We start from the raw sequence: 22,693 nt of genomic DNA on the forward strand, positions 1-22,693 counted from the left end.
AAGTTTGTAACTTGGTATTTCTGGACACTGCATATCAAAACAAATTCCTGTCCTAAAAGGACATTGTCATGTTCCTGGAAAATATAGCCACAAATGTTACAGTCAGTTACTATAGGGAATAAATGGAAAGCTTTGAGATACATGGAATTACATTATTCAGTCATGTTATTCACTCACATTCACCATGGTGCTGATACAAAAAATATAAAAACCTTAATTAAGTGATAAAATTATTAATAATCTAGACTCTTTCACTTAAATATGGAACCACAAAATGAACAACACATTCAGAAGGAATACAGAAATGTATTTGCACATATTTTTAGGGAAAAATAATATCCTTATAACACAGGCAAAAAAACCCCAAAAAAACACATACACACACAAAAAAACCCATAGACAACAAAAAGGATGGAGACCTGCCTTTGCAGCTCATGACAGTATTTTGACAAACATATATCATGCAACACAAGAAAGTGCTCTTAATGTTTTAAAAAATGTTAATTCCATTTAACAACTGCTCGATAGGATCAGAACTGGAGTAAGATTAGATATGATGGTAATTTTCCTTGGTCTATGACTATAGCCAAAGAATGAATATACACAAAAACATAAAGTTTCATTAAAAGATCTCCATCACATCAAAAATAAGTAAATGAGTAAAATAAATAAATGAAACCAAGAGCTCTAGGAAAAACTGTAGTAAAAGATAAATTAGTGACATAAACACTAACTTGAATTAGGTATATGAAGGCCATATTTTTAAAATTTTACTTAATTAACACTAAATAACTTCCATATAACTATGTACCAGGTATTGGGCTAAGCATATAAAAACACAAAGATTATAAAAAACCTCCTGCCCTCAGATCACTCAAAGCCTAATTTAAAAGCAAATAAATAAGCAATTCAAATATTATCATAAATTGGACTGCTATGAATCTCCTCCAATAGACTTAAACTCCTTGAGGACAGGATTTATTTCATCAGCCCTTATAGCCTCAGCACCTACTAACTGACATATTAACTCCAGAAACACAAAGAGAAGGTATTTATAGATTCATTCATTAAACAAATATTTACTGAGCTCTTACCATGAAGCAGCCACTGTTCTAAGCATTTGTAATAAATGAGTAAACAAAACAGAAAAAATAAATGTACCTGTCCATTGAGTTTCTACAGCAAATCAAAGTTATAAGCCATTTAAAAAAAAAAATAAGGCACATAAGTTCCAACAAAAAAGTTTAAAGGATTCTCAGACTCATCCATTCGTTGCCCTGACATGTATTACAGGTTAAGTCCAGCTTTTTGCTATGGACCCTGGAAAAGGGTAAACTATCAGTTAATTAACATTATCTTTACTTTCAAACAAATTTCTTTAAAAGTCCAATCGCCTGGGCCGGGGATTTAGCTCAGTGGTTTTGCCACCTGCTGTGTAAGCACAAGGACCCAAGTTCGAGCCCCGGTACCAAAAACAACAACAACAAAAAGTCCAATCCCCAGAGGAAGTCTTTACTTTATATAGATTATTCTGTAGCTGAACAAATATTAGCCAACACATAAAAAGCAGTTTATTGAAAAAGAGTATATTTATATTTCCAATCCAACTTCACAGTGGATTATGAGTCAATGTATGTCACAGTGGGAGTGAAGAAAAGAAAACCCAAGGTAAGAGAAGCAGAAGAAGAAAGATGAATATATAATTCCTGAAATCTTTGAGATTTCAGGGCCTTTCCTCTGTATTTCTTACCTCTTCCTAATCTAAACTGGTTATTTACATTCATGTGTTATCTATTAGATGTACATAAATGACTCAAGAGTGTATACATCAGATTAATCTGTCTAACCACCTAAAGTTGTTAAGAGAAAATAGTGTATAACAAATATTCCTTGAAAAAACTATTACTCTAAGTATTCATTTCAACATTCAACCAGAAAATGGGTATCAAAATATCATAATAAAATATTTTACTACATAACTTCCCAGTAGAGACTACTGACCTTCCTTTACTTTAGAAGACAAACTTTATGTGTTTTTCAAATGGAAGTCCCTAAATGTATTTCCTTAAATTGTAAATATTTTTTTTAAGAAATCAATATTTGCACCTTCTTCCCTGCTCTCTAAACTCAATGCTTTTCTGAAGAGTAATAATAAAATATTCCAGTCAGTCATGGTGGCGCACACCTGTAATTCCAGTACCCGGGAGGCTGAGGCAGGAGGATCACCGTGAGTTCGAGGCCAACCTGGGATACATAGGGAGTTCAAGTCCAGCCTGAACTACGTAGTGAGACTCATCTCAAAAAAAAAAAAAAAAAAAAAAAAAAAAATCCCAATTTTAAGCCCTAAAGCTTCACCAGGTGAGCACATCCAAGACCACAATAGTGGTAGACATATAATGCCACAAGAATGACACAAATGATACTGGAATGCTTCCATCTACAACTATGCTTACAGAGGGGAAAAATATAAAAAAGAAGAAATATCAACTTAATATGTTAAGAACCATGAGGAGGAAGATGATGATGATGATGACAAAAATCATACTTATCCATATCTTAAATAAAGTTTTAAACTAAATAAATGACAGAAAATACGTATTTATTCTGGAAGATACTTTCAATTTATTCAGGCGGGACTGGGCGCATTCAGGGTGGTACAGACATAAACTACTTTCAATTCATTCAAAAAAAATGAATGTATGATATTAGGGGAAAAAAAACATAAAACCTAGAGTTAAAAGGTACTGGCTGTACCCTAATCAAACTAACATTACTAATACTACTTTAAGTAAATCAATTACTTATGTGAGCTTCTTTCCATTTCTTTATGTGATAATGCTTTAAAAACATTAAAACTCTAAACAACATAAAGAATTTTACTTATAACTCCCATCCCCCCCAAAAATAAAATTCATAATACAAGGATTTATACTTAAGCCACTCAATCAAACTCTTGAACAATTGAACTTAACAGATGTTTACAGAGTGTTTCAACCTACAAAATCAGAAAACACATTCTTTTCAGCTGCACACGGGTCATTCTCCAAAACACACCACATACACGCTCATAGAACATGTTTAAGTAAGTGCAAAAGAAATGAACTTATCCTCTGTATATTATCATACCATAGTGTGGTGAAATTGGAAATCAATAGCAAAAGAAACCGCAAGAATTTCATAAACACATGGAAATTGAACAACACACGTCTGAATAACCACTGGGTCACAGAGGAAATTAAAGAAGAAATCAGACAGTTCCTAATGACAATGACAATACAACATATTGGAATCTATGGAACACAATGAAAGCAGTCTTACAAGGGAAATTCATAGCAGTGAATACACATATCAGGAAAACAGAGCGAGCCCAATTAAACATCCTGTTGCTGAACCTCAAGCATCTAGAAAAAGAAGAGCAGGACAAACCCAAAGCTCATACAAGGGAGGAAATTATAAAGATCAGAGGAGAAATCAATGCAATGGAGACTAAGAGAACGATACAAAAAAATCAATGAAGCCAAGTTGGTTCTTCGAAAGAATCAACAAAATTGACAAACCTTTAGCCAACCTTGTCAGAAAAAGGAAAGAAAAGGCCCAAATCCATGAAAGTAGGAATGAAAAGGGTGAAATTACAATGGACCTAGCAGAAATCCAGAGGATCATCAACACCTACTTCAAGAACCTATACAACAAATAAGATGGACAACACAGAAGAAATGGACAGATTCCTAGATACGTATGAATTACCAAAGTTGAACAAAGAACACCTAAAAATTCTAAACAACCCAATATCAATCAATGAAATGGAAAACATAATTAAAAACCTACCAACTAAGAAAAGCCCGGCTCCTGATGGCTTCACTGCTGAATTCTACAAGACGTTTAGAGAGAACTACTGCCACTACTGTTTAAACTCTTCAGTGAAATCGAAAAGGGAAGCAACACTCCAAAATTCATTCCGGGAAGCAAAGACCCAACTGGAAAAGAGAACTATAGGCCAATCTCACTAATGAACATAGATGCAAAAATCCTTAATAAGGTATTGGCAAACAGAATGCAGAAGATCATCAAAAAGATCATACACCCTGATTCCACATATGCAAATCAATCAATGTAATACACTATATCAATAGAGCCAAGGACAAAAAACATATGACCATCTCAATAGATACAGAAAAAACATTTGACAAAATCCAACACGCATTTATGATAAAAATCCTACAAAAAATTGGAACAGATGGTCTCTACCTCAATCTGATAAAAGACATCTATGAAAAACCAATAGCCAGTATCAAACTAAATGGTCAAAAACTGAAATCCTTCACACTCAAATCAGGAATAAGACAAGGATCTCCACTATCACCACTCCTGTTCAATACAGTTTTGGAAACATTAACCACAGCAATTAGACAAGAAAAAGAAGTAAAAGGAATAAAAATAGGAAAGGAAGAAGTCAAATTGTCATTCTTTGCAGATGACATGATACTCTATATAGAAGACCCCAAGAACTCCACCAAAAGTCTTCTGGACTTAATAATCAAATTCAGGAAAGTAGCTGGATACAAGGTAAACACACAAAAATCAATAGCTTTCCTCTGCACAAACAAGAGATTCACTGAGACAGAAATAGGGCATACAATTCCTTTCACAATTGCAATCAAAAAACTGAAATGCCTAGGAATCAACCTAACAAAAGAAATCAAACACCTCTTCTATGAAAACTATAGCACTCTGAAAAGAGATTGATATCAGAAAATGGAAAGACATCCCTTGTTCCTGGGTACGAAGGATCAACATAGTGAAAATGGCCATACTTACAAAACTGCTACATAGATTCAGTGCAATCCCAATTGAAACCCCAGCAGCATACTTCATGGACCTTGAGAAAACAATCCAAAAATTCATTTGGAACAAGAAGAGATGCAGAATGACAAAAGCAATTCTAGGTAACAAAGACATGGCAGGGGGTCTCAAAACCCCCAACTTGAAACTATACTACAAAGCTACTGTGATAAAAACAGCATGGTACTAGCAAAGAAACAGACCTGAGGACCAGCAGAACAGATTAGAAGATGCAGAAACAACTGCAGACACATTCAGCCATCTCATCTTTGACAAAGGAGCCAAACAACCTCACTGGAGGAAAGATAGCCTCTTTAATAAATGGTGCTGGAAAAATTGGGTTTCAACTTGCCAAAGATTAAAACTAGACCTATATCTCTCACCATGCACTCAACTAAAATCAAAATGGATTAAAGATCTAAATATTAAAATAGAAACTCTGAACCAGTTGGAACAGAGGTTAGGTAGAACCCTTGAAGACATCGGTGTAGGAAAAGATTTTATAAACAAAACCTCAGTTGCCTGTGAACGAGCACAATCAACCAGTGGGATCTCTTCTTACTAAAAAGCTTCTGCACAGCAAGAGAAACCACCAACAGAGTGAAGAGACAACCTAAAATATGGGAAAAAATTTTCACCTGCTGTTCCTCAGACAAAGGCCTACTATCACGAATCTATAAAGGATTTTAAAAAATCACACCTCCCAAATTTAAAGACCCAATCTGAAAACGAGCATCTGAAATGAACAGACATTTCTCAGACAAACAAGTAGAAATAACAAATAAACACAAGAAAAAATGTTCAACATCACTGGTCATTCGAGAGATACAAATGAAAACAATGCTGGGATTCCACCTCACTCCAGAAAGAATGGCTGCTATCATGAAATCAACCAATACCAAATGCTGGCGGGGGTGTGGAGAAAGAGGTCTGCGAGTGTAGACCGGTGGAAATCAGTGTGGAGATACCTGAAAGAACTAGGACTGGAAGTCCCATTTGACCCAGCTATTCCCCTGCTGGGCATCTTCTCAAAAGAATTAAAAAAAACCATACCACAGTGATATATGTGCACCCATGTTCACAGCAGCACAGTTTGTAATAGCTAAAACTTGGAAGCAGCCCAAATGCCCATCGACTGGAGACTGGATAAAGAAAATGTGGTTTTTTTATAAAATGGAGTACTACTCAGCCATAAAAAATGAGAAATTAGAGACATTTAAAGCTAAATGGATGCACATTGAGGAAATACTCTTAAGTGAAATAAATAAGACACACATGTGTAAATACTGAATAGTTTCTCTAGTGTGAGAAACTGAAAGTGTAAATGAGGAGTAAAAGGTATAATAGATAATGTGAAATAGGAAGAAAAGAGGCAAAGGGAAGGAGAAGTGGGAGGGGTAGGGGAAAGGAAAGAAGGGAATGGAATTAATATGAGAAAATGAAAAAATGGAAACAAAGTCTTTGTAAATAGGGAGGGATGGAGGGGTTGAAGGGAGGGCAGGGGAAGGGGGAAAAATAAGAACCAAGAGAGATTATGTAAAGGTGCAAATTTCCAATGATGAATGTCATTATATTGTATACCTAAAATGTACCAATAAAATTTAAGAAAAATAAAATAAATGACTATTAAACACAAATCATAATAATGATTTGTGAGTTTATACATGTGAAGTGAAATGCTGGATAATAACAAAGATCAGGAAGTGAGAAAGGTAAGTATAAGGATTTTATTTTCGATGTTAAAGGGCATAATATCACTTGAAGGTGCAATGTGATTAGTTTAACTAATTACCAAAATAAAATAATTACCTTATAAAATAAAAAGGAGATAAAAGTGAATAATAAAAGTATGTTATTAATCTAAAATATAGCAGTAGGAAAAGAAGAAACCAAAAAAGAGATAAAGAGAAAAATAAGCAGGTTAAGACGTTCTAATCCAACCATGTCAACAATCACAAGCAAGCATCACAAGAAGCAGGTAAGACTGGATAAAAAAGTAAGACCTAATTACATGTTGCCTGCAAGAAACACAATTTAAATACAAAGTAAAAAGAAAAGGGATGGGGAAAGATATACCCTGATAACTCCAGCAAAAAAAAGATGAAATGCCTACAATATAAGAAACAAAATAGATGTCAAAGTAAAGAATACTGGCAAAGATAAAGAAAGTTATTTCAAGCCAGGCCTGGTGGTCCATGCCTATAATCCCAGAGAGGCCGAAACTGGAGGATCATAAGTGTGAGCACAGACTAGGTATAACTTATCACCTTATCAAGACCCTGTCTCAAAATTTAAAACTTGAGGATGTAGCTTAATGTGTAAGGCCCTGGGTTCCATCCCTAGCCCCTTGCCCAAAATAATTAAAAGTTTGAAAAAAAATCATTTCATGGGCCTGGGGATTTAGCTCAGTGGTTTCACCACCTGCTGCGCAAGCGCAAGGACCTGAGTTCAATCCCCAACACCAAAAAAAAAGGCATTTCATAACCCAAATATTCAAAAGGAAATAACGCTTCCAAAGATTTATACACGTAATAAGAGAGTTTCAAAATACTTTTCTTTTTCCTTGAGAGAGGGGTCTTGCTGTGGATGGCCTTTAACTCACTATGTAGCCCAGGCTAGCCTCAAACTTGTGGTGATCCTCCTTCTTCAGCCTCCCAAGTGCCAGGTCAAAATTTTTTTTTTCTTTAAGTCTAGGTCTCACTATGTAGTTTACGCTGGTCTTGAATTCACAATGCAGTCCAGGGTAGTCTCAAACTCACAGAGATCCTCCTGTCTCAGCCTTCCGAATGCTGGGATTATAAGCATGCACCACCATTCCTAGCTCAAAATAAATTTTAAAAAGCTGACAGAAATGTAGGGAAAAATAAACAAACTCATGATTATAACTGCAAATGGCAATTCCCTTATCAAGTTGATAGAATCAAATAGGCAGAAAAATCAGGGAATATATATTAAACTTGAATATTGTGGAAAAACTTGACCTGCTATCTTAATGAAATACTCCACCTACTAACAATAGAACACACAATTCGTCGGAATACACAGTATAATTTACCAAGATTTCCATATTCTAGGCTATAAAACAAGTCTCAATAAATCCTTAAAGATTCATATTGTATAGCATGGGGATAATAGTTATTAACAATCTATATTACTTGAACAGTGCTCAAAGAGATCTGAAGTGTTTTCATCACAAAAAGATACATATTTGAAGTAATGAATACATTAATTATCTTGATATAGCAATTCTACAATGTATACATATATCAAAACTAGACCCCTATCTTTCACCATGCACTAAACTAGAATCCAAGTGGATTAAAGATCTAAATATTAAAACAGAAACACTAAACTTGCTGGAAGATAACTTAGGTAGAACTCTTGAAGACATTGGCATAGGAAAAGACTTTTTGAACAAATCCTCAGTAGCACGGAAACTAGCACAGGGAATCAACAACTGGGACCTCATCTTTTTAAAAAGCTTCTGCAGAGAGAAAGCACCAACAGAGCTAAGAGACAACCTACAATGTGGGAAAAAATTTATACCAACTGTTCCTCAGACAATGGTCTACTATCTAGAATATATAAAGAAGGACTCAAAAAAAAAATTAGACCCACCAAATATAAAGACCTAATTCAAAAATAGGCATCTGAAATGAACAAACATTTCTCAAAGAAGTAAAAGCAAATAAACATGGAAAAATGTTCAACATCACTGGTCATTCAAGAGATGCAGATGAAAACAACACTGAGATTCCACCTAACCCCAGAAAGAATGGCTGCTATCAAGAAATCAACCAATAACAAATGTTGGACAGGCTGTAGGGTGAAAGGAACCCTTCTTCATTGTTGGTGGGAGTGCAGACTGGTGCAACTACTGTAGAAATCTATATGGAGATACCTCAAACAACTAGGATTAGAGGTCGCATTTGATTCAGCTATTTCTCTGCTGGGTATCTTCTCAAAAAAATTAAAAGAATCATACCACAGTAATATATGCTCACCCATGTTTATAGCGGCACAGTTTGTAATAGCTAAAACTTGGAAACAGCCCAATTGCCCATAAACTGGAGACTGGATAAAGAAGATGTGTTTTTTTTATAAAACAGAATACTATTTGGCCATAAAGAATGAAAAACTAGAGACATTTATAGCTAAGTGGATGCATATGGAGGCTATACTCTTAAGTGAAATAAATAGGACACACGTGTAAATACTAAACAGTTTCTCTGGTGTGAAAAACAAAAAGTATAAAAAAGGATCAAAATGTATAATTGATATTGTGTAATAGGAAGAAAAGGTCTAAAGGAGTAGGGGAAGTGGGAGGGGTAGGGGAAAGGAAAGAAGGGAAAAGAAAAAATATGAGAAAAAGAAAAACATGGAAACAAAGTCTTCATAAATAGGGAAGGGTGGAGGGGGTGAAGGGGGGGGAAGGGAATGGGGAAAAAATAACCAAGATACATCATGTAAAGGCACAAGATCCCAATGATGAATGTCATTGTATTGTATACCTAAAATGTACCAATAAACTTAATAGAAAAAAAATTATGCACTATAAATTTATACAAGTTTTATTTTTTATTTATTTTAGTTTTTAGTTTTTTGGTACTGGGATCGAACTCATGACTTTGTGCTTGCGAGGCAGGCGCGCTGCCACCATGCTAAATCTCCAGCTCCTATGCAAGTTCTATTTTTAAGCAAATACAATAAACTGAAAAACTTCCAAAGGATTCAAGCCATGTGAGTATGTTATCTGATTACAAATTAGAAACCAAATAAATCCTTGAAAAATTAAATGTTTGGAAATTTAAATACCTCATTACTAAATTACTTAGGAGTAAAGGAAAAACATCAAAAGAAAAATTAAAAGCATAACATATCAAAATGTGTGGGATAACAATAAAGCAGGAATATTCAGAAGGAAAATTTTTTTTCTTTTGGTTTTTCAGACAGGATCTCACTTTGTAGCCCAGGCTGGCCTCAAACTCGCAACAATCCTCCTCAGCCTCCCAAGTGCTGGGATTACATTTCTGCAACACCATGCATGGCTTCAAAGGGAAATTTGTAGCACTGAATGTGCACATTGTAAAAGAAGTTCTCAATTCTATGACCTCAGCTTCCACATTTTGGATTAGGGAAGTAAAAACATAAGAGCAAATTAAATACAGAAAAAAATTAAATAATAAAACTCAAATCACTGAAATAGAAAACAGAAAAATAATAGCCAAAAAAAATCAATGAAACCAAAAGCGGGTTCTTGAGAATATCCATAAAATTGTTAATCCTTGGACAGGCTGATACGGAAACGAGAAAAAGCATAAACAATGAAGAACAGAAATTAAAGAGTAGAGATAATCTTAAGTCCTACAACTTTTTCCTGATATTAGACACAGGCTACCAATGTTTACTCAAGAATATTTTATAATAAACTGAACAGCCTTATCCTTAACAATTTTAAGTCTGTAGTCAAGAACCTTCCCATAAGAAAAACTCAAGGGCTGCAAGCACTCACTAATAAATTAGACCAACCAAATTAGGAAGACATAATATCAATCTACACAAACCCTTCCAGAAAATACAAGAAAAGGGATCACCTCTTCACTCATTTTGTAAGGCCACCATCATTCTGTTAGCAAAATTGCAGAAAGATATTACCAGAAATGAAAACTACACACAAAAATCCCTCGTGAACACAAACATAAAAACCATTAACAAAATTTTAGCAAACTGCATTTAACAATCTATAAAATGACTAACTTATCATGATAAAGTATGGTCTATATTGCAAAGCCATTTTAAAACAAAAACGTCAATATACTTTATATTATGAAGATAATTTTAAAAAGCATATAATCATTTCAATAGATGCAGAAAAAGCATCTAAATCTAACATCCATTCACTAAAAAAAAACTCAATAAAGTAGGAATATAAGAGAACTTCCTCAACCTAATGAAAGTTATTTTAGAAAAAACATCTAAAGCTAACACCATCCTTAACAGAAAAAAAATAGATGATTATGACAGAATAACATACAGGATTGAAAACAAGTAGCCATAGTCAAATATAACAACACTGATAAATCTCACAAAAGAAGTCAAACACAAAAGAAGACTGCATTAACACAGAACTCAGAAAAACTGGCAAGATGAAACTATAAAGTTTAGGAGTTTAAACAGGTGGTACAACTATAAAAGAAAACAGGTAACTTTATAAAAGGTCAGATTTAGAATTTTCCACTTTCTAGCATCAGGTTGGCACCCAAAAAGTTTCAGATTTTTAAGCATTTCAGATTTCAGACTTTTAAATTAGAGATGTTCAATCAGTGGTTAGTTAACTTTGGAAGGAGAAGATATAATGACTTGGAGGATACATGTAGGATGCTTCTGAAGAGCTGGTTATATTCTAGCCCTTGTCTAAGAATGTAGTCACACAAAAATTCCACTTATAAATATTACTGAGCTATATACTGGTGTTTTGTGCACTTTCTATACGTATATTGCATTTCACAAACAAGTATAAAAATTATCTACTCAAAACTAAATTTTAGGGGCCGAGGATTTAGCTCAGTGGTTCTGCTGTCTGCCTCGCAAGTGCAAGGACCCGAGTTCGATCCCCAGTACCAAAAAAAAAAAAAAAAAGAAAACTAAATTTTATATAGTTTAATATAAAGTATAATAAAATGTGCAATTCTGTGTGTGTGTGTGTGTGTGTGTGTGTGTGTGTGTGTGTGTGTGTCTCTATGTATGTGTGTGGTGTGGTACTGGGCACTGAACCCAATACCTCATGCATGCCAAGCAAGCACTCTACCACTAAGCTGTACCACCAGCCCTCATTACAGGGAAATGAGAAGGATGACCATTAGAAATGAAGGATAAGAACAGCATAGAGAGGGCCGGGGATTTGGCTCAGTGGCATGGTGCCTGGCTCGCAAGCGTAAGGTCCTGAGTTCAATCCCCAGTACCAAGAAAAAAAAAAAAGAATAGCATAGAGAGAGTGTGAGCTTTAATGAGAACCAATACTGTACCTAACCTTGTCTGAAAATCAACCACACTATGTCAGGATGTTAAGTAAAAAATAATCAGCTGAGAGAGATAACAGCGTTTGTCTTAGGGAACAAGAAAATTGTACATCTGAAGTTAGGAGACTATTTTTTAACAAAGCTTGCAGAGCTACACTCTGACTCTTTCCAACTTAAAAGAAAAACCTAAGAGGAAAAAGAAAACTCTAAGATGTCACCACTTATAAGCAGAATCTTTGTCAACCCATCTCTTGCTGACTTCTTTGCTTTTCTCTATCCCATTCTGTGAAAGTCAGCATTAATTCTTGGCCTAAAAGAAAATTCCCTAAGCAGAAATGGCTCTGTAGGTCATTTGTCATCTGAATATCTAAGTACATTAATTAATAATACTAAGAAATTTATAGGAATAATTAAAAAATAAAGAGAAACTTAACCCTTCTCTTTTATCCTCTATTGAAAAACAAAGCTAAAAATGAAAGTTATGGTATATAATGTTCTAAATAAAAAGAAAAGATAAAAATAATAATAGGAATTTCCACTTGTGAATCACAATGTATAAACTACTAGCAAATGACAGATTAGTATAAAACTTTGAATTTAAATATTCTTAAATGTATTAAAAAAATAGGTATAACTTTTAAACTCAAGATGCACATAATTAAAACACTAATGCTGTCAAGTTAAGGTGCCCCTAATACATAATAATTAGCCCAAAGATAGTATAATAAAATTATGTGAAATATGTTCATTTATCAATTTCTAAATAAATCTGATTTATTTTTAACTGACATCATAATTATACATATTTACATCTGGAATATAACAACTTTTCTGTCTTGTAACAATTTGAGACAAACAAAATGTTATGATTATATATTAGCTATGGCTCCTCAGTTTCTAGAGCTGAAATGTCATGTGAATTACTCTGTAAGATTTAATGTTTACCTTGTTTGATTTGTCCTTGTGCAATATTACTGGGAGTCAGAAGGGAACCCCTCACCTTAGAAAGGTCTGGGGTGCTTGGTCTAGGTGGCCTTTGAAAAGAAGAAAAAAGTACATGCATTTATTCTTTCATGTTTTCAAAATTCCACAACTAATAAAATATTAAATTTTCTAGAGTCAAATGAATTGCAAAGAAACACATGCAGAACATTTTCAGTTTACTCTTCCAAAATAATTTTTTTGTTTTGTACCTACTACATTCCACTTCAAATTTTATATACTAAAATAATTACATGATTACCAAGTAGCAAGTAAAAATTTTAAATCTACACTTTCTACTTTCTGTGAGTTTTTAAAATATTTTTACATACACATTCTAATGAACTAGTATTGACAAGTGAGTATCATTCTTAGTCCTCTATTCTTCCATATTAGCACCCTAAGCATTCAGCTTATCCTATTATTACTGGTTCAAATGAATTCATGGAACAATACATTGATTTAAAAAGTATTCAGCTCTAAAATACAAAAAAGCCAGCAAGGCATTACAGAAATCTTGGATCCAAGAGACAGCCATCTTGGTTTGAGTTCTGGCTTTATCACTTACTAGCTATGTGACCTTTGGCAAGCTACTTCACCTCTCTGCATCTCAGTTCTCTTAACTGTAACAAAGGGGTAAGACAAGTATCTACCTTATAAGGGTAAGGGCACTAATGAGGTAGTTTTTTGTGGAATACTTACAACACAGCCTGATATAAAGTAAGAGCTACATAAGTATTTTTTAGGTTAAAAAAATACTTATATAGTTAACTCTCAACAGAGTATAACAAAAAGTTGTTTGTAAAGCTTTAGGGAAATAGTAGAATTCAGTAATATTCTAGAAACATTAAAATAGTACTCTGCACTTTAAAATGTTTACTCTTTCCCTATTGAGAAATTCTGACTATAGTACAAAATTGTGAAGCCAATCACTGAACATATATCATTCATTGCATATAGGCTACAATGAGAAGCACTTTAACCAAATATACATTTTGAATTGAATTTAAGTGGAAATTTCCAGATGTATTTTAAGATTATAATTGCCCAAAACCTAGTCTAGGTGACCAACTCTCATGTTCTAAATTCTTTTATTAATAGACTCTAAGTATGTCTACATATACATAAAATTATATAAATTCATTTTAAACCAGGCATTTTTGGAAATCTATATTATAAACACTGAGACGACACCAAAATGGTAAAAGTATGTAAAGCTCTACCCTTGCCCCATAAAAAGTAATAAAGAATGCTAAAAATAGATTTCTTCCTCCTTTTCTGAAACTTAAGAATAAAATCAAACTATCATGGTCACACCTGGTAGGGCCCTTCTTCATATGATCACCAATAAAAGTGGCATTGGTCATACTCATTAACGTATTTGCCAGTGATATAATAGATAGGAGATGCTGGGTGGTAACCGCTCGAGACACTCCGTAAGTTCCCTTTCCTACTCCCTCGGTTGCTGGCAGCTTCTTTCCTACTTCTATTTTCCCACGTGGTAGTTTACAGGCAGCCTGATTATAACCGGGAAGCATCAGTGACATATGACCACCCCTCGATAAGAGGCCAAATGATACTGCGCAATGTGGTTTCAGCATTCCAAGGCGATCAAGACAAACTTCATCCAGAACTTCATTCAGACCCCAGGCATGAAGGCAGGACATGAATAATTTTGCAGTGTCCATAGTTAAATTATATTCTAATAGGGTCAGTGGTTTAGATTTGCTGGCCCGATATTCAGGATCACTTTCTTCTCTTCTCTGCCTCATTAACTCCTCATCCTCCTCTTCATCATCAAGGAGGTGTTCTTTTATGTTCTCTTTGATAGTTTCTTTCACTTGTTGGAAGAGAACTGCTGCTCGTTTTCCAGTTAGAAAAGAGCCCCCTTTGTCTGAACTGCCAGATGCTTTTTGCAAATTCTCTGGGGAAATAAGTGCAGTATTCGGCCTAGAGGCTTCTTCAGTCAGGAGTTGAATAATCAACGCTTCCACATCAAAGAAAAGCACATGTATGTCCGGGTCTGTTAGGTTCGTCTTTATTGCTTGAACCATCAGGGAGTTATGAGAATATTTAGGTAAATTCCCCTGCAACAAATATTTTTAAAATATAGTTGTAATTAAAAGTGTTTAATTTTAACATTCATTAATGCAGAATTAAAATGTACATTAAGCATCTTTTTAGGGATTTGTATCACTAAAAGTAACTTTGCCAATTAATAGCATATAAAAGATGTTTATATAATTAGAAGAATTTTATGCTGAAACAATCATAAAACTGTCAATTAAAAACTATACCAACTCCCCACAACTAAGGTAATCATTATGTACTGTAAATATGCACTAATAAAAAAAAAACTACAGAAATAAGTTTGTTGTGTTTGTTTGAGACAGGGTCTCACTTTGTAGTGCAGGCTGGCCTGGAACTTGTGGCGATCCTCTTACCCCAGCCTTCTAAGTGCTGGGAGTACAGGAATGAGCCACTATATTGGCTGGAAATAAGTTTATTTTTGAAGTAAGGATACTATTAGGGATACTAATAGGATAGACTAAAATTTGTTTCAATACCTTAAAAGCATATTCTATCTCTAAGAATGAACCAGAAAGGATAATCTGTTTATCAGAATTGCTGATCCTTTTAAGATGCTGCACTGTCAAATCCTTCCTTTTTCCATTTTACCTTCACATTTTCCTTTCTTTTACTAGACAACATATTCAAGTCTTTTTTTTCAGTTCCTAAAACAGGTGTCATCCTTACCATGCCCCTTCCTCTATTTCCTCCTTTACTGTCCTGGTTAGCCAATGTACTAATCCAATGGCAATTCTTCAGTACCTTTCCTCCACAATCTTCACAGTTAAACAAACAAACAAAAGAATAAAAAGCCACCTTAGAGCATCCTGAACACCCTCCTGGTGAGCCTTCTAAGTCTGAGCCCTCACTCTCAGTCATCGGCCCAACAACTGATTCTTTGTTCCACATTAGAACTTACGACTATTCCTACCAGAGACAGCTCAGTGATTCCAGCCAGACCAGCCTCCTGAAGGGATTCCAGGCTTCCATAGTATTTCCAGTTGTTTGTTTGTATTTGGATATCCTGTAGTACCTCATATTTAATATGTGTTCATCGCCACCCACCCACTGAACCCAACTGCACCTCTAGAATTACTACTCCTCATTCTTTTTATCCCACTTTCCCCACAGAAATTCAGACCTTATCTTTGCCTCTCAAGCCAGGTCAAAGCAGCCCTCATATTTCCTTATTCCAACTATAACTCACTATGACCAAGGACTTCTTTCTGAGGCACAAATCTACTCTTCTGACCCAAAAAAAAAAGTCCATTTTCATGGATTAAGGTGAAGGTATATAAAATTCTGAAAACTAAACCAAAATACAGGTGAATATCTGATCTTGAGATGAAAAAGTGCTTTCTAAGCATGCTTAAATTTAAATCTCTATTATTAAAAAAAATTTAAAGGCAAGTAAGAAATAGGAATAAAATGTGCCAGAAATAATACTGGTGAAGTTATAATGTATATAAATATTTCTTAAAATCAATAAGAAAAATACTATTGCCCAAATAAAACAAAAAAAAAAACTCTAAAGGTCAAAAACAATTCACAGTAAAATAAAGAGTCATTAAAGAAGAGAAAACCTGCTCAAACTAGTTGTCTAGAAAATTACAGTTAAAATAACCACAAGACACTACTTATCAAATTAGCAAACAGTAAACACTAAAAACTCTAGTGAAAGGCTAACCTACACACTGCAGTCATGAATTTAAATTCCAGCCTTTCAGAAGAGTAATTTGAAAAAATACCATGTGAGCCCTTAAGATTGCTACTGTTTGATCCAGCATACCAGTATTTATTTCCAGGATCCTATTCCAAATACATAGTCAGAAATACAGACAAGAGGCTGGGGATTTAGCTCAGTGGTTCCACTGCCTGCCTCACAAGTGCAAGGTCGAGTTCAATTCCCGGTACAAAAAAAAAAAAGAAATACACGAAAGGATTTCTTTACAAAGAGGTTCAGTGAAGCAACATCTATTATTTTAAATTTGAAAAAAACCTAAATATCTAGCAGTAAGGAAATAGGCATAATTTAAACATATTGATATAATAAAACAAATGTTACAATTATTATAAATCATGCTTTCCGAGCATATTTAAGCAAACGGCAAAATGTTCCAATTTTAAGTGAGATAAAGTTACATATGAATATCAATGTATATACATACACAGAGGTTTAGTTCCAAGTTCACTTATTTAATGCATATATATGAATATAAATATGGCAAGAGAAACTGGAAAGAAATACAACACAAAAAAAGTTCACAATACTCATTTTTTGTGATGGAATTATGAAATACTCTGTTCATATATTTTTGAAATTAAATATGATCAATGCATATTATTTTCAGAACTATAAAATAAAGCTCTAGGATAAAATATAGATTTCTTCAGCACAATATTCAAGGCCCATTATATTTTGATATTCTACTTCTCCAGCTTTAACAAATGGGTTATAGTACCATAACCATGGTCCCTTACATATAAATCCTTTTATTTATCCCTTTCCCTAAATTCTACTTCAATCCCTTCTCTTTCATCAAGACCCTAATTCTATCATCCATAGGGTATATAAAGCATCACATGGCATACCTTGAATATATATATAGGTTTTAGTCATTAATTATTCCTCAGTAAGGTTGATGGTGTGGACTTAATTCTCCTAAGGAAAGTTAGTCCAAATAAGGTTCAGATCCTATAGCAATTTATATCTACTATGTGTGTCACATACTTATGTCTTTGCCACTTTATATAATCAGTTGTTTTAGTTATTTATGCCTTCCCTTACTCTATGAGACCATTTCAAAAGAAGGGCTAAATCACATCTTACTGATCTTGTGTAACTTTAAATATCAGAATACCTAGCAGAATGAACAAAAAACATTATAAAAATTTTATGTAATTATTAAAATTGCTAATCAACGCTTCTGTAATAAAATTACAATGCCTCCCTTAACTGATCTCTCTCTTCTTGTCTTCCCATTTGACTATGGTTCTTTCTAGCTTCAGAGACATCAGTAGCATTTTATAACTAAAGGAAGGATAAAACCTAGACTTCTTTGCAAAGTACAAAACATCCTCCAGAATATACCACTGCCTACCCCCTCGGCCTTCATCTCTAACTACAATCCCTATAACTTCTAAAGTTAAATCAAGCCACTTGCCCTTGGCAAAACCATATTATTTCTTCCATCTTCCTGCTGTCCACACATATTTCCACCCATCCCACAAGAAGTATCTCACATGACTTCTCTTCCAAAAATTATTTATAGAATTCTTCAAGTAGATCTTATCACTACCTCTTTTGTAGAAATTTCTCTGAACTGAATAATATATAAAGGAACAGAATATAAATTTTTCTTTACTACAATTAAATAATCTAAGTGATATAAGTAATATTATAAATTTATACTACAAAATAATACATATGAAGTTATAAAACAAACATATGAAGTAAATACATATGAAGTAAAAAAACAAACAAGACTTTGAATCTCATTCTTATATTCAATTCATTTTTTCCACAATAACCACAATGCCTATTAGATCCTGTATTTGTGTAAGGCACTGATAATTCAAAGATGAGTATAAAGTTTCTCTAGCTTTGAATTCAAAACTAAGAGATAATGACACATAATAATGATAAAATATGAATGGTGGTATAAAGGAGGATTTCAAGATACAAGAAAAGGATACAAGGGAGAAAGTACCAAATGAGTGACCAGGAAGTGTCTCACAGAAGGAATAACCTGAGCTACAAAAGAGCATTCTTGGCAGAAAGCAAGATGTGAAAAAGGACAAAGGTAGAAAACATCACAAAATAGATGTTGATAAAATCCACATTTGATCAAGATGAACGCAAGGAATGGTTCATTAAGAGCACACAGGACCTCACCTAAGGCTTTTGAACTTTATCTTGCAGGCCTAGGAGCCACTAAAGTAGTACTTTTCTCAGAATGTTCAGGTTCCTGACCTACAGGTTCCTGGGCAAGATATAAGACCTAAGTCAGTATGTCTGGGAATGTACCACAATCTGTCTAATCATCAGTACCCACATGACTACATACAGTAAAGTTTCAGAACTACTATCCAAGGGTTTTAATGAAAGGAGAAACATGACCAAATGTAGTTACATAAACATCCACTGGCAATTTGGCTGAAAAGAAGCAAGTCCAAAATCATGAATATGAAATGAAGGTAAGAGAAGCCATCCAGATGAGAGAAGATAAAGTATGCAATAGCTCTAGGAATGTAAATGATGGGATGGAATGTAGAATAGGTATATTAAGCTTTTATTTCTCAGAGTACTGTGCTGTATGTCTGCTTTTTTAAACACTTAACATATAAAGCCAGATACAATAGTTAATGCTTTGTACCCACCAACACTGAGTAAATGTACATACAACCATATAAACATATTATATGAAATATAACATTATTGATAAGATTATTCATAATGATTACTACCTACTGAGCCCAGGCATTATCGTATTACACTAGGGTATTACGGTTGGCTATGTCAGAACAAAAAGTAAAATCCCTGTTATATCAGTCTTAAGTAGACAGAACTAACCCTAAGTGTGAAGGATAGATAACAGTATTAAATAAAACAAAGAGTGCTCCACAGTGCTTTAACAAATACTGTCAGTCCAGAAAAGACCTGAAAAATTCTTTTAGGAAAAACAGATCATATTGACCAAATAGTATAAAATCTAACACCATTGGAAAAGAAATTATTGAAGCATCAAGAGTTACTTGAAGAAAAATAAAAAAGCAAGAATGAAGACACAAAGAAGATTTTTAAGCTTTCCCATCTGATGTCAGCTACACATGTGCCCCTGTCAGCACCCCCAATCTTCCCATTTTTCTGTCTCTTTCTGGAGGTGTGCCAGCAGATAGCCATGTGCTTGGACAAATAAAAGGTTATCTAGTGTCTGGTACCATGATATCTGGATGCGATTGTGTGTAACTCCTCTTATCACAACTTCTCAGGGCTACTGATTGTGTCACTGTGGTAAAAACTGTATCGAACAGCAATACACAGAGAAAGAGTTTAAATGAAAACAGAAAACCACACCAAAATAAAACCGAAGAAAACAGAGAAACACTGAAGGAAAAAGGAGAGAAAATGACTCTCATCCCTAAGTCCTATAGATGAGTTACAATTTCTGAATTCACCAAGGCCGGACTTGCCTGACAACAGGATTAACTAACCTAACAAAGTCTTATTTATTACAATAAAATTAAGATATCCAGCAAAGTTATGAAAATGATATTTTGGCTAAATGTGTGGACATGGCAGAGTAAAATCATTAATATTCTAACATGCTCTGCTATGATTAGCGAGAGGGAAATGAACAAAACTCTATCAAATTCCAAAGGTCTCTTGGCTTAATAATAACATACACAAGCCCAAAGCAATTTAATTAACAAGCTAATTCATTCTATTATCTCATTATCTTAATTTTGAATACAGGCTATCAGTTCAAGGAAATTCTTTAACTGGAATGTTAGTATTCTTGTTCTGCCACTTTATTAAGTAGTTCTGAAATGTGTGCTCACAAATTCACCTTTAAATTATCATGGAGCAAGATTAAGTTCAGTTCACCAAATATTTATGGAGTGCCTATTACGTACAAGATGCTCAGGAGAAAATAAAGCCTCTGTCCTTAAGGAAATGGTTTAAACACTTACTTGAAAAAGGTCAATATGGAAATTAAATCAGAAGGTATGGGCAAGAAATGGCCCCAAATTTGCTAGTAAAATTCAATGATAATTGCAAAATACATACATATACATACAAATATATTTGACATTTTTATTGTGAGTATCAAGTGTGTTATAGTTTTTTTTATATAGAAAAAAGTATAGAGTTAGCCATTTCAGGTTTCAAGTAAGGACCTGACTTAAAATATAACAGACATACTATCATAGGAAAAAATTATTAGATTGCTTGCCTATTAAGTAAACCTGTGGCAATCATGTTAAGGGCAGCAGGCAAACTCCTGTCAAAACCCAAGGAAAATAAAAGATCATGAGATTAATCTTTATTCAAGCACAGATTTTTTTTTTTGACAAAAACACACACACAGAGATTCAATTAGCTACCAGCAACAAGAAGCAATACTTAGGTTCTGTAGAGGAACAAATGATACATCCTTGTTATAACATCTATCGGAGTTATATATTTGAATACATTCTACAATAAATCATATCTGTTGAAATATCTGATAACTATTTCCCCTATAAAGCCAGTATTGTTTTTTCAAGTCTTTGAAAGGATTAATGTTTTAAATGTATTTCATTTTTTACAATGACTAAATGAAATCTGAAACACTGGCAATAATTTTACTCTTTCACTGTTCACATTAATGGTACTGATTTAAAAGTTTATTTCTGAACAATTTTTAATAACAGAGTTTCCAAGACTATCTTTAATCTTATAAAATAACTTACTTTTCCTGAACAAGCACTAATATTATGTTTTGCATTTCTACCTAAAAATACAGTTAATTTATATCATTGAGTATTATAGACATTAGCTGATTTTGATGCTATAGTGTAAAGCACAAGGGTTGATGATATTTTTTAAACCAGAATCTGCTTTGAAGCCAGAGATGGAGGATACTAAGAACATGCTAGAAAATATATATGTAAAACACACACACACACACACACACACACACACACACGCTCTTTCTCTACTATAAATATCAATACTTAGACCAAAACAGAAATACTTACTCCAAAATAGAATACAAGAAAAAATTTGTATTTGCAAAATCTTAATATAGTGCCTTTAAAAAATATAATTATGTAGCTATAGTATTTATAATACATGTTCTAAATAACTTTTAATTTCCTCAGTATAAAACTGGTTTACTATCTAATAATATTTTGCTAGAAAAAATAACAGAATGATTTTCCTATTTATTTTGTATATGACATATTCAAGAACACTCTCTGAAATGATTTCTGAAATTCTGATACATAATGTTACATGTAAAATAGTGTTACACTGAATAAAAACAGAAGTCAATGTATTTCAAAAAAATTCTACAATAAGCAAAGGAAAAACTTCACCTTGTACTAAAAAGTATTCATAATGAAATTTCAATATTTACTATTTTAAGCACTAAGAAAAAGAAAAAAAGTAGGGAGGAAGAAAATGGAAGGAGAGGCATACAAAACACAGGAAATAGCAAGAAAGGTGTATGAGTGAAATAGATATTTGGTGCCCTCTGCTGTTGAGCTATTACTTAACACTAGTGGTTAGAATAACACAAAGTGAAATGAGTTCAGAGAAGCCATTTATGATGGAATTAGAACACTATCTCCTTACCTTAAGTGTTTGCTTTTGGATAGAATGAGATTTTATGATTAGGTAGGAATGACAATATATAGTTTATGTTATTTCCTTTCCTTTCATGTACTTTCATTAACAAGTATCAAATAAGGAGAAACTAAAAAAGATATTTAACATATTTTTGAAGAATATTAAGGTTTCAAACAACAAATGTAAATTACTCAATAAAAGTAAATTATAAGTATGAAATACAAATATTTGTATAATCACTTTTACAAGGAAAATGTCTTCCAAAGATAAATATCTTCCAAAGAAAATATCTTCCAAAGATAGGGCCAGCCCTATCTTACTGATTCAAGAATAATGCTTGAATAATAATATCCAAAGTTATTAATATATTAAGAAATTAGAAGATCAATATATTAAAGTGTCCCTCACAACAGCAGCACAGAAGAGACTGATTTTCAACTTTTCC

At 33.5% G+C, this 22,693-nt stretch overlaps 1 protein-coding gene across 3 annotated transcripts in view; it reads right to left on the reverse strand.

Annotated features, from left to right (window-relative positions):
• Window positions 1–22,693, reverse strand: part of Wdr7 (WD repeat domain 7) — a 391,751-nt gene that overhangs the window by 248,685 nt on the left and 120,373 nt on the right. For all 3 annotated transcript variants that reach the window (XM_013077256.3, XM_004858390.4, XM_004858389.4), the window contains exons 15-16: window positions 14,160–14,929; window positions 12,807–12,895 (exon numbers count right to left, since the gene is read on the reverse strand). In XM_013077256.3, the coding sequence (XP_012932710.1) occupies window positions 12,807–12,895; window positions 14,160–14,929 (859 nt within the window). The remainder of the gene's footprint in view (window positions 1–12,806; window positions 12,896–14,159; window positions 14,930–22,693) is intronic.

This window comes from Heterocephalus glaber, unplaced genomic scaffold (assembly GCF_053883595.1).
Source record: "Heterocephalus glaber isolate CG9 unplaced genomic scaffold, H.glaber_assembly_v1.0 deba00000331, whole genome shotgun sequence".
In the NCBI taxonomy this organism is placed as follows: Eukaryota; Metazoa; Chordata; class Mammalia; order Rodentia; family Bathyergidae; genus Heterocephalus; species Heterocephalus glaber.